At 42.6% G+C, this 17,446-nt stretch overlaps 1 protein-coding gene across 3 annotated transcripts in view; it reads right to left on the minus strand.

The window, feature by feature from the left end:
- The window catches only part of srrm3 (serine/arginine repetitive matrix 3), an 82,264-nt gene that overhangs the window by 4,710 nt on the left and 60,108 nt on the right, over positions 1 to 17,446 (minus strand). For all 3 annotated transcript variants that reach the window (XM_079356148.1, XM_079356150.1, XM_079356149.1), the window contains exons 7-13: positions 12,153 to 12,188; positions 11,911 to 11,961; positions 11,290 to 11,397; positions 10,149 to 10,311; positions 1,508 to 1,791; positions 341 to 592; positions 16 to 141 (exon numbers count right to left, since the gene is read on the minus strand). In XM_079356148.1, the coding sequence (XP_079212274.1) occupies positions 16 to 141; positions 341 to 592; positions 1,508 to 1,791; positions 10,149 to 10,311; positions 11,290 to 11,397; positions 11,911 to 11,961; positions 12,153 to 12,188 (1,020 nt within the window). The remainder of the gene's footprint in view (positions 1 to 15; positions 142 to 340; positions 593 to 1,507; positions 1,792 to 10,148; positions 10,312 to 11,289; positions 11,398 to 11,910; positions 11,962 to 12,152; positions 12,189 to 17,446) is intronic.

Genomic DNA, 17,446 nt, shown 5'->3' on the forward strand with positions numbered 1-17,446 from the left:
CATTATAAAGCCTACCTGGTGATCCTGCGGGCCTCCATAAAGCTGGGGGAATCTCTTCTTCTTTTGCGAATTGGCGAGTAGCTGCGTGAGCGACGGCGGGCTCGGCTGTCCGTGTCGGAGCGGTTGGCGCTGTCCCTCTCTCTGCGTGACACACAGAAAACCATCAGAACAACTATAAAGATACTGTAATTATAAGTAGAACAATGTGGCAAACAGGAAATCAAACAGTTAAGTGACAGGTGCAGTAAAGGGAGAAAGTACACTTATCCATTTAAAACATATTATCCATTTAAAAGATATTTCTAATAGAGGACGTTGGAAAACAGAGGACGGGCCTCACCTGGAGTTATTCTGTCTGTTGTGGGGGGACTTGGCCTTGCTCGGGCCTCTGTCTCTGGACACAGAGCGTGACGACGAATGGCCGCTGCTCCAGGAGCTGCTGCGCTGTCGGAGGTTCGGTTTGCTTCGAGACTCGTCTTTCTTCCTGCCTGATGCGTGGGAGTGGCGTCCTGGAGATGCTGACGTGCTCCGGTGGTGAGCCTGACCTCGAGTAGAGCGGTGGTGGCGTTTGGAAGAGTGGCCACCTTTTGTCCTGTGATACATCAAATATAAAATAATGATCCTAATTGTTGTTGTTTAAAGGAAACATATGTAAGTCTGACCCCTAGGGTTTAAAATGGGTACTGCTGTCAAAATTCAAAACATTGTAGAGGGCTGTCTTTCCCCGCCCCCTTCACCCTAGAGTGGATGCTCATGCAGGTTGTCACACTGAAGCTTCAGTGTTTAGCCAGCTCTGCATGGGTCTGTAAACCTTTCTGCATGCTAACCTCTCTCCATGTTTCAAAAGCATCTCCAATATTGATCCCAGTTTGAGCAGGTTTCTGTCAGGTTTAATGTCAGATCAGAGAGGAAGGTTACTTTATCATTTAAACTGCTGTTACAAATCTATAATTTTGTTTAACTTTATGCCAAATATACAAATGAGGAAAACTCAGGGAATCAAACTGTTCATTTTACTGCACCAGAGAAAATGTTTCCAATAATATTTCACAACAAACTAAGTTTTTAATTTCCTGTTATTGATCTAAAGCAGAGCCACAACAGCTAATGTTAAAATTAAACCAATTAAAAACTAACATTGATGTGAACCAGCTATCATTGCCGTAACATGGATTTATACCTGTCCTCCTGCAGCATGGATTAATGCAATCATCAAGACATATCACACAAGAGGGAGTGATTCATTTTACATGCAGCCGGTGAGAGAAGAATCTGTTCACTGCATTAAATAATATAGATCAGGCAAGTTTTCTGAACAGCAAGGAAAGGCGTTTAAATCACCTGTACATTTAAATGTTCAGATGATCTCTTTATTTCACGTGTACATGCTAAACAAAGAAAATGATTGCAGAGAATTTGAACTCCCAACCCTGAGCTATCATCAGGGGAAAACAGCCAACTGTACACTGATGAAAAGCTGCTGTGTAGTCCGGGAGTTTGTGCTTACTTCCTCTGATGCCGAGGCGTTCTCCCTCTGTGAGCGTGGTTGTGCTGCGAGTGGGCCGAGTCGCTGCTGTGAGCGGGGGAGTGGGAGCTCTTATTCTGGCCTCTGTGACTCCCTCTCCTCCCCGACGTCTGGTTCACAGCTGCGTTCCTGCCGTCCACACTCCCGGCCTCTCCCGCTGTGCACGTTTGTCCCGCTTGGCTCCTGCCGGGGGCGCTGTGGAGCTTGTGCTCTCTCAGCAGAGTGGACTGCAGGCCATCAGAGCTAGAGGTCAGCAGACGGAGCTTCTGCAGAGAAAACGATGACCAACAAAGGAAAGAAAAAAAAAAGAAAAAAAAAAAAAGAAAATGGACAAAGAGAGCATTAGAGTGTTTTCAGGTGGGAGGAGTGAGTGCTACGGTGTACTTGCCAAAAGAAGGTAAACATCTAAAAGAAAAAGTTCTAGGTTTTCTCCATATGGCTTATAGATAGTCCTCTATGGTGCAGCGCATGCAATACTTGGCATGCAAAACCATAATGAGTTGAAGAAATTATAATCGCAAAAACAAACAAAAAAACTAGGAGGAGGAAGGAGGAAGAGGAAGAGAGGGAAAAATATCAACAAAACTGTGAACCAAAGAAGTTAAAGAGCAGAGGCAGAAAGTACAGAGCTACAGAGTTTGAAGAGTAGAAAAAGAGGACTTCTTCATCGTTTATTATTTTTAAAGTAATGGTTAAAAAAATGAAACGAAACAGAAAGAGAAGACAACTTGACGGAACATCACAGAAATGGAAGGAACAAAATAAAGTTCACAATTATTGAATCGATCGAATCAGAAAACAAATCGTCTGCTACTCAATTTTCTCTTTCTGGATTTTTTTTTTTCCTGAAGACAATTGCTGAGATGTGAACAGCGACCCATTTTCTCTGTCTTTTTTTGTCTAATGGTTACTCTTGTTTAACTCCCTTCTGGTTAACATCCACTTACCAATAAAGTGGTATTCCCTCCTTTAGTAGGTAAGGTATGAAGAAAAGGGAAAAGTGGGGCAACATAAGTGCATCATTAGATTCACAAAATGCAAGAGAAAAAGACACAAAACCCTTCCCTGCCAGTGACTCATGAGACAATGCATGGACATCAATGGAAAAGAACTGAAAAGCAAAGAGGAAAACCACAATGTGCAGGGAATCCCTCACACACAGAGTCAATCCTCCGGGTCCGCTCACCTCCTGAACATCGTACCACAGCAGCTGGCTCGCGACACTCACACCTTTTATCTGTCACTTTTAAGACAGCTGGATATTTCTTACCTATTTTTCTCTCCGTGGATTCTCTACCCCACATTAAGGAGTATTTAACTCAAAAGGTTAAGGAATGCAAAACGAGATCCACACGCCAGGAAGCTCCTGGATTTAAAGTCTGAGGAGGAAGGGGGTGGGGGGGTGGGATTGATGTGCAGATCTCATTTAGCTTTCCTTACCTTTTGTGTTTTTTGGATCCAGCTCCCACTGAGGAATGTGTGTTTTTCAAGGACTATTTAACTACCAGACACAGCCAGGTGTAGATGTAGATATCTCTACATCGGCAACAGTGGGTTAAACTCCTGGGAAAACCACATTTAATGGTAATAATGTTTTTATTTCTGGCGTAGGAACCCCTCCAAAAAGTATTTACCCTGTGAGATGCCATCTAGCTACTGAAACAAGTCGATAGAGCCTTCTGGCTTTCAGAGCCAACACCTACTTTTAGAGCGACTAAAGGTCTGCATTAGCTTCAAGCTGACAGTTTTTTGAAGTAGAAATGTGTCCTAAATTATTAGAGAGTATATATATTCTTATGATCTTAACCCCAGTAAAAGACCAAAACCAACAATAAATCTGTCCCAACTATGATATATGTTTTATCTCTGCAGCAGAGCATGAAAAATGGTCCCCAGCAGATGGATCTTTCACTCCTGTGTGATGGATGTTTGCTCGGGTGCTCAGATGAGGAGATCAGTGCGTCTCATCTTCAGCTGTGTTGGCCTGCCCCCTCGCCTGGTCTGCTTTTGCTCCATTCAGATAAAAACTTTACAACTGTTGGATTCAGTTTTGTAAAAAACCTTCATGGATTAATTCTACTAAATCGGGCGATCCTCTGATCTGGTGCTTTCTTTAATGTTTCTTTAACCCAAGACAAACAAGATGTCGATGAGAAGAGCTGATGAGCAAATGTTTAAACATTGTTAACATATCTGTGAAAACATTAGCATGTCATAATTGGCCTTCTATGTTAGCATGAAGCTATGTCTGAACTCACTAAGCCGCCCCCACTATATACAGTAACTTTCTTCTTAATGAAAAATAATTATTTGGACTCTTTCTCAGAAGAACCTTTTATTTACAGATTTCTAAATTTGGTTGCTGAAATTGTAAACTGTTGAGCTAGCATACAGAACTTCCACACTTACAGAAAACTCCTGATATCTGCAAACTGCTGCACGACCATAGACCCCCCAAACTGCTACACCCCCCCCCCCCCCCCCCCCCCACACACACACACACACACACACACACACACACACACAGGGATAGTCTCCCGCTGTGAGGAGCATGTGTGAGCAGCCAGATGATGAGAATATCCGGAGCAGTCCTCCTGAAATAATCGAGATATTTTCAGGATTGCAGATGTGAAAACAGCTACATTGTTGGATTTGGTCTTTTGGAGGTATTTTTTTCCTGGCAAGAATCCCATTGAAAGAGAGATCTGAATGTAAGTGATGTTGTTAAAATGAATTCCAAACCTCTATTTGAAAAAACCAACAAAAAGTATCAGCATAGGATGGAGGGTCAGAGTTGGAGTTTGTGACTTGTGATGCACACAGCCGCTGTAAGCAGCTCAGAGAAGAGGGTAAAACTCTGAGATGTGTTTTGAAAGAAAGCAAATACAGCGGAGTTTTAGGCATGCAATGAAAAGTTCAGATTGAACGGCTTCCTAATCTAAGATACAACAGAAACACCGACGACTGGCCCCTGCAGAGAGAAGAGCCATTCTCCTCAGGAGACAGGACAACGAGGCAGCATATAAGAAGAAGAAAAACACACAACCACTGGTGCTTATGACAGTCGTTAGAAACAGTCGTGGGAAATCAATGTGGTGTAAAATCATAAGACGAATGTTCTAAATCACCAACAAACAGAGAGATGCTGGACAAACAGGAATGCATTCTACCAAAATCAACAGAAAGAAAACAAAAAGAAGAAAGAAAGAGATGGACCTGGAAGATAGAGCGGGACACTTCAGGATGAAGTTAAGAAGGAAAGAGAAAAACCAGAGCTCTACGTAATCCAATCTTTTTAAGAGTCAAATCATAAGAGCTGGAGTAAAATGAGTTTAGACCATAGTTTAAACAACAGAAAGAGAGAGAGCGAGAAAAGAGAGAGAGAGAGAGAGAGAGAGAGAGAGAGAGAGAGAAACATTGACGTCACTCAGGCTAGGGTGCTTGTCACATTCTCATCTGCATATAGATCACGTGCGTAGGCAAAGCGTTACCTACCTTCCATTTCAATCAGTGACACGTATGCAATATTAACAAAACAAAGGAAAGAAAGAAAAAAAGGAGAAAGGAATGTTCTCCGCAGCGAAATGGGAAAAAGACAATGACCTCTTTTAGTAACAAAGCTACATACTTGTGTCCAGAGACTACGGACAAAAAAAACAAACCAAAAAGTCAAAAAGTAACGTATAGGAGGGGGGAGGGGGGGAGGGGGGATAAAAAAAAATCAAATCCAGATGGAATTGAAACTAAAATAAGAAACAAAGGATGAATCTAAGCACTACATGATTTGCTTTGTCTTTTTCGCTTGTACAAATGCAGCCATATTTGTGTCAAAACAGGGAATGGATAGAGGTAAGTGGAAATAGTTAATTGTCATATTAGTGGACATCCATGTAGAGTAGAGGAGCTTTAAGGAGGATGAGGAGGAGGAGGATGAGGAGGAGGAGGAGGAGGGCATGCAGAGCTCGCAGATGTGAAATGGGAAGTAAAAATGCCAGGACAACAAGAGTGAGTCACACAGGACACAGATGATCAGGTATACAGGAGAGGAGGAGGAGGAGGAGGAGGAGGAGGAAGGGGGCAGGGAGAGATAGTCACTGCTAGAATGTACAACTAAAGATTTAGCACATTTAAAAGGGACCCCAGTCACATTTAGGCCTGGGTCTGTTTTCAGCAGCACTCTCTAGCTCTCTATCCTGTTATTGTTTTGGACGTCGGCCATTTTTCTTCCAGGCGATCTTTTGTTATTTATGCATGGGATAAACACAGGTACGGAGGGAGAGCAGCCAGAGGAGCAGTTTAAACTGTAAACCAGAACATGGGAGCTCGCTTTCAAAAATGGCTTGGGTCCCTTTAAAAGTAACACTCATGGTTTTTTTTTTTTTTTTTTCAAATGTGTCAGTTGTTCTGGTTATCTCCAAGAATTCATGAAGTTGTGTTTGAAGAGTTTAAAAAACATCCATTAGTCATGAGCAGGAGGAAGACTGGCCCCCTCATCGTGTTGGAGACAGTCTGGAAGCTGTTTGTTTATCAACTTTCCCAAAAGTCCTCAACCCTTAAGCTTTCTCTCCTGAAATTTAGAAGCATGCAATGGGATCCGAACTTTGAAGGATAACAGGGGTCTTGCCTTGGGTGTTTTGTATGTCCAATATGAATGCTATGCTATGCTAATGTGAAAAATGTAAAGGTCACTTATAAGGCATAATTAACTTAACCATGTTTCTCTAACTGTAACAAACACGTGTCTCTAGTACAAACCCCCCCATGATGACAAAAGTCCATCCTCTCTGTCTTTTGCCACTTTCCACCAAACAGGCCATTTGAAGATTTTCCCTTCATGACATCACAAAGGGCAGTAACCCCTCCCCCAGGTGGGTGACACTCCCACAGCTAGGTGTTCTTTCCTCTGAGTCTGCTTTCTCACCATAAACTATAGGACATGGAGCGAGAAAGCCTGAGCCACCCGAGCCCTTCCAGAGAGGGGGCGTGGTCAGACACAGCTCATTTACATATTTAAAGCGACAGACACAGAAACAGCCTGTTCTGAGCAGGGCTGATAGAGGGGTTTATAGGCGTGATCAAATACAGGATCAGAGTGGGGAGACTTACGTTTTGGGGAGACTTATTTACACTGTTTGAACCTTTACTATTTGCTAATATTTACAGGAATTATGGTCTGTGTTTCCTTACTGTATGCTTTGCTGTATTGATGATAAGCCAGGCTTAAAAAACAACCAACTTGACTCCTTTAGTTAAGTGGTTCTTGATGGTTGTAGCGGTCTTTCATTCATACATTAGTTGATTATTGGGCTGCAGTGTATGTGCTGCTTTTTCCAACCATTTTCCACTGGGAGTGAACAAACCTGAATAAAGCCATGGTGGTGGTTTATGCTTTTAAAAAAATCATTTTCTAACAACATGTTTGAGTTTTTCATGAGAGAGAGCTTCAACGAAGGCAATAATTTGTAGATTGTTACTGAACTTTTTTTCTAAGAAGCATCCAGGACTGTCTCCGTCACAGAGAATGATATGGATCCAAAGAGGATGACGACAGAAACAAATTAGGATGAAAAAGATATAAAAAGACAAAGCTGCTGTATCCAACATTTGCTAAACCACACAACTGCTGCAGTAAAATCATGTCACGCATAAGCACCCTTCTCCTCTGCCATGACTCCAGTTCGGAGAGTAGCATGAAAACAAATATCGACACTTTTGATGCAGATGAACAAGAAGAAGCATCATCACATACAGAGATGCTGCGTTAAAAATGAGCCATTTAAAGACTGCTCTTTCACTACATCCCAACAGAGAGGCTCAAAGGTACAATCAGACCTCCTACAGGCCCGGGTTATGTTAAAGGGGGGTCAGAAGCTACAGCGACTGGCAACATTAACCACAGGTGCTATGGGTGTCACATGTGGCCCCTGTGAACGGTCACGTGCACCTGTCATGACCACCATACCATGAAGTCACTGCTGTCATTTAAAAGCCTTCTTTACTTATTGCAAATAAGAAAACTATCTTTTTTCCGACCTAATTTTGGGTTCAGAGATTTAAAATGAGGGTGCAATGCATCCTTTTGCAACCTTGCAGAACCGGGCCTGCCCCCCTCACCCTCGGCTTGAGACTAGGAACAAATGTTTATGATAAAAAGAGATACTGCCACCGAAGGGTGACATGCATATCAACATGTGTGTAAAGCAAGTAAGGAGCTGTAGAGTTTGTTTTAAGTTGTGGTGGTTTTCTGCAGGAGCTGATGGACGCCTGGAGGAGAAGAGGATCTATCACTGAGCAGAGCGTGTGCTTAAGGAGGAAAGACAGCTGTATTGACAAGAAGAAACTATTACACATACCCTGTTAACCTACGTGGTCCAGTTCCAAAACATTTGAGTGCTTTTTATACAAACGAGACAGAAATATTTGGGCATTTATTCATGAGTAAAAACCAATGAAATTGATTAAAAAACGAATAGAAACAAGCAGAGAGAAAGAGAAAGAGAAAGAGAGAGATCAGGTGAGACTTCGTGGACACATGTGAGCTGGAGTAGAAAATAGAAGACAACAGTTCTCTGTGTTTCTAATAATTTAGATGGGCGATCGTTTCCCGGGCGGTCCCTTTGGTTCTCAGTCGTTTGTTATAAACAAACGTGCCGGCTGCCGTCTGACTGTAGCTCTGATGATCATTTTACAGTTGTGAAGAGCAGAGGTTGTTTCCATGACAGCAGAACGTGATTTCAAAAAGAAGTATTCACAGGCTGCGAGTTTCAGCTAATCAGAGACTAACAGAGGAGCGAAAACAAACCAGGAGCACTTAAACAGTGGAGAGGGGATTATAAACAGGATGTGATTCATCACACTCTAAGTGTCTGTGCTTCTTTAATGTTACAAAAGGTTTGTGACTTTTTTCTAAATTAAAGACGAAGAGAAAAGGCTCCCGCACACTGTCTCACTGTCTGCTGATAAATGTATTGGATCATACGTTTAGGTCAGAATGACCTTCATAAATGACATTGAGCAGGAGTCTTTCTCTTCTGCCTCCTAATTACTGCTTATTGATAGTAAGTTAACAGGAATTATGATCTGAATAGGCTTTGCTTAGTTTGGCCCTCAGCATGTGATTCAAAGTGCAAACTTGTAGACCTGTTAGCTCGACATGATGGTCATGTAGCGTGAAGCCCAGTTTTCACCAAGCGGCCCGGTTCAGGTCGGTTTTATGTTTGTTTTTTTTCTGTCAAGAGTCTGTACGGGTACCAAAATAACTGATCAGTACGGTCCTACTTTTTTGGTTCCCTTCTGTTGGGGTGCCAAGCGCATCGATCCGACGCTAGAGCGAGGAGCTAGACACACTGCAGTGCATTGATTCATCACTTCCCGCGTGACAGCGGTAATAAAGGACAGACAGAAAATGCATCATGTTTAAATATCCTGCGGATTTGGAGAGAGTCATTTCAAGGCCGTTTTAGTTTTTTTGCGACTTCTGTCATCACATAGAACCACCTCTTGAGCTCGGAGATGCAGACCCTGTCAGGAATCGTTGATCTTTTTTTTATTGTGTCACGTTTTTCTTCTTTATTGAACTTATTGGCTGGCCGCACTTTGTCGCTTCGCTGTGATTTCGGGATGTTTAAGGGTACGGCTTGGCAGTGGAAACGCAAGCAAAGGTTTATCGTAACAAACCGGATCACTTGGTGGAAACGCTTGGTAAGGTACTGCTCAATAATGACAAATAATCAGCCAGTGTTTACTAATTAGCATGCTAATTAGTAAATAGCTAATGGTGAATATTGTGACATTCATTTAGTGCCACCCTGTATTCTGTTTCATCCTTTTGTGTGTTTGAAGCACTTTAAATCTTTCATGCAGCTCTGCAGAAAAACAGGTGGAATCGCTGCGTTGTTCTGCACAGACGTATTTTGTACAATTCGTTTTGTCGTGCTCAGATCAAAGCTTTCCATTTAATAATTGGATTAGTCAGTTCAGGAGGGAATCAGAGATTTGAATCACTTTGAAGCACCGTCAGACGCCTGATCAGAGCGCTTAATAATAAAGTCTAATGAAGACTTTATCTGCAGACGTTCTCATTCCTGACTGACACATTTTATTTTCATTTCTTCACATCCATGGATCATTGTGGGTCTTTTTATTCATACCTGTCCCTGCCTCCCTTTGTCTGTTGTCTTGTGTGTTAGCAGACACATTGTGTTTGCCGTCGTGCATCATATTTCCACCTGAGGTGTGGTATGCTAATGTTGAGTTCACGTCTCAGAGGATGTTTGCTGAAATAAAAAACTAGAAGCTTTCGTCTCTTTTGCTCCCGACCTCTGTTACCGGCAAACAACGAGAACAAACAAAGAAAATCAGGATGGCAGAGGAGTCAAAGGGAACCAGAAGAAAAGCAGCAGGAGCGGCAGCTTTTTACACACAGGTGTGTATTATAAATGTCTAAAATAATCCTAAAAAAAGTATTCTTTAAGATTCAAAGAAGATGAGAATTGATGTCAACCAACAGAAAAGAGCAGGATAAAAGTCACTTTGTGGAGACTGTGTCAGAGACCGTTGGAGGGGGTTGGGGGGGGGAGGGGGAGGGGGGGGGTGTGGGAGTGTAATAGATGAAAGTACATACATCGTGCCCTTTCTCTCCCTCGCTGTGGTTGAGTCTGCCGGCCTTTCCGTTGCGGCTCCGCTGGGTGTGGTCCCCGTTGTGCCAAGCGGTGGGAGCGTTGGAGCCCGGGGACAGCGAGGTGCCCGACGCTTTTTGTCCATCTGTCTTGTGCTTGGAGTTCAATCTGTGAGAGCAGAGGCAGGAGAGAGAAAAAACATGTTATATAACACACACCTTCCTGCGGAGCAATGCTATTAAAAATGTTCATAAACTGTGACTGCTCAGGGCTCATATTTATCAAAGGGCCGAAGGGAACCTGTGGACCTCCCGATAAAAAAATAATGACTTCGCCTCTTGTTCCATGAAAATAAAATTACTGAGCTTAAGAGATTTTATGAGCAGGTTAAGAGTTGATCCTAGAAGATTGCAGAAGAGAAACTGGAGCCAACAATTGAACACGTTCAATAGGCTGGTGTTCTTGTGTTTGATCAGAACACTTTACTGGTGTTGTAGTCCACACCAGGCGAGGCCAAGAAACACCTGAGCCCCAAAGACCGAGTCAAGACTGAGACCATAAACATCTCTAAAAAATCCTCATCTCGTGTGCAGGGTCTCTCAGACCGTTACACCGGGAAGGTTACGGCTGTAATCGGGGGATGAAAATCAGATTATGAAGGACGTTATGTTGTTGTTTTAGAAAGAGGTGCTTTTCTTATGATCATAAGAATGATTTGAAAAAAAAAACTTTCAAAGGTCTTGACCGGTCTTTAATTATAATACTGAGTCCATCCAGTCTGAGACCGAGACGAGGCTGTGTAAAAATGCTTTCAAGTTGGAAAAGACAACAAAGAGACCAATACAGAACACCAACAGAACACATCAAAAAGCACAAAGTTAATCCAGCTTTTAAAAACACAAAGGAGATGATAAGTGCTACAGTGTTAGAAACAATGAATGTTTTCATGTTCACACTGAATACCAGCGCAGAGTGACGTATCACAGTCCAGTTAACGGGTTTGTTATTACCCCATCTGTACCCGCCCACATCCTCTGAGGGGACCAGTCTCTGTTCAGCTTCAACAGTTTATATGTGTTGATATGTGTGAGTGTCTTCATATGTGTGTGTGTGTGTGTGTGTGTGTGTGTGTGTTGTGGAGTCTACCTGGTGGGAGATTTGGACGTGCTGCGGATGGAGGACAGGGAGGCGCTACGGGAGCTGCAGCAGCTTCCTTGTCGCTGTGAACTCCTGCTTGGGGTCTCACCGGGGGACCTGATGGATGACAACAGACCAGAGAACACACACACACACACACACACACACACACACACACACACACACACACACACACACACACACACACACACACACACACACACACACACACACACACAAACCTTTACACCGGCAAAGCCATATTGTATGAACACACACATCACAGCGAGCTCAGTGCTCTAACTCATGATATGTAAAACAGTTCATGCAGCGTCACACACTTTCAATATATTTCCTAATCAAGGCAGCGGGGAGGGAAATTGTGTTTCTGTACTGTCATTAAAATTCTTTTCTGCGTGAGTCTGCGTGTGAGACAATGGGTGTAAAAAAGCAATATAAATGCATGAGACTTCCAGACTAAGATGTTTGTTCACTGTGTGCAGAGGACGGCTCCTCCACACTGTCTAAAACATTTTACTGATAAATAACGTGAAAGTGTTACAAGCAGAGCGCTCTGTTTTCACGTTAGCTCATCGACTCCTGCTTAAAGTGAGTCTGTGTGCGTCTCACCTCTTTTTCTGTTTGTTCTTGTCTTTGTGTTTGTTCTTTGGGCTGCCAGATCTGAAAAACACGCCACATGTCAGATAATGAAGCCGTGCTCATTACAGCAAGTAAAAAGAGGACTCACCACTCACCTATAAGGATTGCATTGTGTTTTAAACAAACAGTAATCAATAAGCAGAGGTGACATCGTCATTACTTAAACACACATTTGCAGTAAAGTGCTTCGACGTTTTGTTTCACATACACACCTGTATCTCCTCTTTTTCCTTGAGTCAGACGCAGATCTATAAAAAGGAAAACACAGCAGACATTTATTGATGCCAGTGATTGTCAAACATATAACTCATACACAACATGATCTCGTGCTGAAGAACTCAAAATCGATCTGAACACCACGTTTTTAAGGTTTTGTCTCACAATCGAAAGCATTTTTAGGGTCTTGTGTCGCTGTCAGAAAGGGCGAACTGGATTATAATTCAAGACCGGTTGGAGCACCATAGAGCGGCTATTTCTCCACGCCATCACTGAGATTAGAAGGAAAACGCCTCTTTCTAAAAGAACACATAACTTCAATTCATTCATCATTGAATTTTAATCCCCAGGTTACGGCTGCAACCTTCCCATGAGTGACACGGCCCTGCACACATGAAGATGATTTTTTTTATTGATATTGATGGTCTTGATCTTGGCATCAAAGGTGTCATCCATCCATTCACATGTGAAAACAGAGAGGCAGGAGCGTGTTTTAAAGAAGCAGGTTTTTCTGAGTCACGTCCAGATGACCTCTCACTCAGTAAAGCTCATTTTTCAATCAGTCCATGTTCTAGATTTGCTTTGCTTCTGGGAATGAAACTAAACCTGCTCCTTGAAATAAATTCTAGGACATTAGAGGTTATTATTTTGACAAACGCTCGAGGCCAAAAACCCAAAATCTATTCTGTGCAGTCATCACTCAGCATGCATTTGTTTTCTTTGCATTTATATTTTCCTCAACAATAAGTGGGGCTGTCAAAGAAAGTCAGACAGAAGTAAACTTATACTGATGATGATGGGCCACTTGTGCCTGTGTTCTCTGTCGTGTTCTGTATTAAAATGCCCAACTTCATGGGGCACCGGATGGCTTAGTGCAGGGGTCCAACAGGGTAGCTCGCCAAGCAAATACAAATAATAAACATTAAACTTATTATTTCTAAAGTAGCTCTCATCCAAAAAAAGGTTGGAGACCCCTTGCTTAGCGGTTGCGTCAAACGCCCCCATGTACACATACTATAAGATACGTACTACGGTGGCTGGGAAGAGCAAAACACCAGTACAAAGTGTGAAACACATTTATGAAATGTGAGACAAATTTACAAAACCAAAAAATCTTGACAAAAAGGGAATCGAAGCGATTGAGTGAGGGGTCATTTTGTTTGTTCTGGCGGACAGTGATACGGAGTTTGTGGTGACAGAAAAATGTCTTGCTCGTTTTGTGGAACTTATTTAAACCAGATTATTCAGTTTTGCTTTCACATGGACGATCTCTCAAACCTTTAAAAGGAAACCAATGAGACTTCTGATCTGACCCAAACAGAGAATCTGTGGAGCATCGTCAAGAGGAAGATGAGAGACCTCAGACCCAACAATACAGACGAGCTGAAGACAGAGCAACCCGAGCTTCATAACACGTCAGCAGAGCCTCCGCGCCGTGCCGCAGTGATTCATGCAAAAGGGACACAGACCAAATGTGCTTTTCAGAAGGTCAACATTTGATTGATTGGTCTTATTTTGTATTCTAATATTTTAAGATACTGGAATCTACAATTTATGAAATCTTCAAAATTTTTTTTTTTTTTACTTTAAGATATCCTACGTTCTTCCCATGACACAGATTTCTAAATGCTTTATGTAAACATTACTTACACACTGTCACACGGAGCTGTGTTAACACTGAACAGCTTTCACTATTAGAGTCTATGTTTTGCGACAGAATCTGAACATGTTTAAGTAAGTGTGAACAGCAGGAGAATCATGTATTTCCAAGTGCCAACAAATGACTGAATATTTAATGCCGTGCGCGTGGACACATCCCGTCCTGCTAACCAATCTGAATAACATGCATTCATCCATATGTGCGGAGAAGTCCACGGGGAGCTGTCCCAGCAGGCTTTACAGATGCTACTCTACACAGGGGCTGCAAGTCACGACTCATTTTTAAGATGTAAAGACGCAACAAGCCAGTTTCACTTTCACAACCTCTCTTTGAGTGTGCAGTAATGATGGAGCAGACCGGTCCCTCCTCAGTCCTCAGTGACGGACACATCACCTCTAGATCGCTCTCACCCTCCGAGCAGTTTCCATGGTGATTAGTCTGAGCGCTCTGTGAGAGTTGTAGCTATGTTTCTGAAGAACCCTTCATTATCTCTGCTGGATACACACACCTATAGGATGCAGTGGAGTGGGAGGCGAGTGGGTTGATTCTCACTGAAGGGGCAGTAATAAAGCTGTCACAGTAATGTATGTGGCTGATATGTTACTGTGATGAGATGTGGACCCAGCAGCAGAACATGTTCACCCCCCCGACTGGAGGGAATTCTGCTTTGTATGAAGCGTTGCTCTGCAGTGCTCTCCCACACGCAGCTATAAACCTCACTCCTCCTTCTACTTCAAGAGCAGCCAGTGTGGGGATGAGTGAGAAACAAGAACTCGTAATTAAACACACTGAAGAAGAGGCATTTGTTGTTCTATTGTTTGCAAAACAATAAGTAAGTAATAAGTAATAAAAAGACGTGTTGTGAGTAAAATGATAAAATGAGCTTGCTCTCTGATCAGACATGAAGGAAACATGCTTGTCTGACAACAACGCAGCAGCCAGTATGTCCTCCTTCTAACTTTAGATTCTGCTCCTGAATGCTCTGGATTTGTTAGGACCAGAGAAGGTTTAAAGGCAACCCCACACGGCCATCGTTTTGGACGTTCCCCCAGTTAGTTATCAGGTCAAACCTGATAAGTGGTTTATGAGAAAACCTCGGCATTAAACAGAAACATAACTACAATAACAGCAGCCTGTTGTGTGTAGCACTGGTCGATTAGCACGTTCCCTTCAAAGTTGTTCAATTCAGACACCTTCACAATCACTGCCGTTTTTGTAAATCACAATATGTGCTGCATTTTCTCCTCTCATTATTTTGCACACCAAGGCAGAAACCTTCGATTTCTGGAAATAAATTAAGGCGAACATACTAAATGGACAATGCGTGTTGTTTTGCTCATATGAATGCGTGTTAATAGATCAGATTTGGTTCATATTTTTGAACACAAACCTTTCGTAAATCTGGCCCATACTGTTACCAGTATTACTGACATTGTTGTTGCTCTCTTGACTTCCTTCTGCGTCTTTTTCTATCCTATTTTTCAAGCTGTGCCGTTAATCATGAGTCTGGTTCTGTAAGTGTAACTTTGCTATATGTGCTCATGATGGATTTTGTTGAGTCTTTGTAGATCAGTAGGAATAAGCTCTTTTAGCTCACTGTTTGATAGATACCATTTGTTATGAACTGGCCCTATTTAAAAACAGATTGATTGATTGATTGACAGTCTGATAAAGAGCAGGTCTGCTAAATCAAAGTCACTACCTGGTGAATTAAATCACCTGGAATATTTGCAGCCCTGCTCGACAGTTTTGACTCTTTGCATCGGATGTGCCTGTTCCTCCAGTGTTGTACATTTTCTGCATAATGCCAAGTGGAATATTTTTCTGCCAAATTACTCTTTAAGTTTTTATTGTTGTTCTAATTTCCTCCTCTGTGCATTTTCTTTAAATTTAGTAAACCAAACTAGATCTACAGGGTAGATTGCCGTTGTCCACCTTCTCCTGGTGCAGCTGTTTCTTGGCTGTAGAGATATATTATGAAATCCTTTCAAAAGGAAAGGATGAAAGTCATCTCCACCTTCCTTCCTAACGCACATCTTAAAATAATCAGACCAACATGCACATGAAGGGAGGCTGGATCCTCAGGGGAGGAGCCCTGCCTACCTCATCTATACATTATTCATGCATCAACAGTACCTGCAATGCAGAGCAGCTTTAGGGTGAGACAGGGGGGCGTGGAGGATGAGAAAGACTGGATGGATGAGGGATTGGAAACAGGAGCGGGGCAGTGCACTGAGGCTCAGCAGTTTGGTGAGAGGCTCATCTTTCTTGTGTTGTGCGCCCCCATGCAGGCGAGGTTATTAGAGCAATAACATTCACCCCTCCCCTCCTTTTATCCAAGCTCCTCTTCATCTTTTAGTTTCTCATCCCTTTCCTTTTGACTTCTCTTTCTGCTTTTATTCTATTTTCCTGAAGTCCTGTCTTTGATGAATTCCTTCTCGTCCGGCTCTCTAACCTTCACCTCTCCTGCTTTTTTATCTCCGTCTTTCCTGCATAAACCGGTTTTCCTTTCTTTTCCTTCTCCTCGGATCTCTTGTAACATCTATCTTCCTTCTTCTTCGTATCTTTTAGTCTCTTATTTTCCTTTCCCGTCTTATCTCTCGGTCTTTCTTACCTTCCTTTATCTTCTCGTCTTATCTTTGTCGCAACACTTCAAACGATCGCTCTGCCTTTCCTGTTTCTTTACCTTCCTGCTCATTTCTCTTCCTTGTATCTTTTCCCTTACCTTTAAATACTTCTTCCTTTCACCTGTTTCTTTTTTCCTATTTCTATAGCTTCCTCCATCTCTCTTCTTCACTCTTTTTGTCCTTTCCACACTTGGCTCTTTACCTCCTCGTTTCCCCTTTTTTCTTTCAACAATGTTCTCACCTTCCTTCCTGTTTTTTAACATCTGTCTTCCTAACAACTTCCCATCTTTTAAAGGTATCATTCTGTTCTCCCTTTTCTCTTTCTTTACATCCCCTGTCTTCCCATCTTTATGTATCTTCTTAAAGACTTTCTTCCATGACAAACAACTTCTGACCCCCTTTCTTCTCAGCTTCACTTTTTAACCTGTCTTTCTGTCTCATCTCTATCTCCTGACACACCAAGCAGACAGCAAACAGCTACTGAAGACGAAGGCTCCCTGTGGCGTGTCCTCACGTCTTCGCAAAAAAGAACAAGAAAACAGCGCAAAGACTACAGCTGACGGCCAACCACCATGTATGTTCTGTGCATGCAGAGGAGATAGCTCTTCATACCAGCAGAAGACAGAGGTCTTCTAATCGAGAATAATGTCTGATAAAAAGTTGAAAATGGCATTGTGACATTGTGAGAGGTGACAAATAAGGAGAAGCCGCACTAATGTGTGAAAGCATGGATACTACAGTGGCAGGCTCGAGGGGCTTTCCTGAACCTGTGTCGAGACCTGGAGATAAATGAAACCTCTAAACAGCCAATCAGAGAGGTTCCTCTCAACAACCGTGGACGCCAATTCAACTTGTTGTGTCGGCCAAGAAAAGGCTGGCTGGGGTTTAATGGCTAACACGAGAGCAACAACGACCAACGTTCACCTTTATGTGTCAGGGCCTGAGAAAGAAAGTCACACACATACATATTATAATGCACACACACACACACACACACACACGC

Source organism: Symphodus melops (assembly GCF_947650265.1).
Source record: "Symphodus melops genome assembly, chromosome: 11".
Lineage (NCBI taxonomy): Eukaryota > Metazoa > Chordata > Actinopteri > Labriformes > Labridae > Symphodus > Symphodus melops.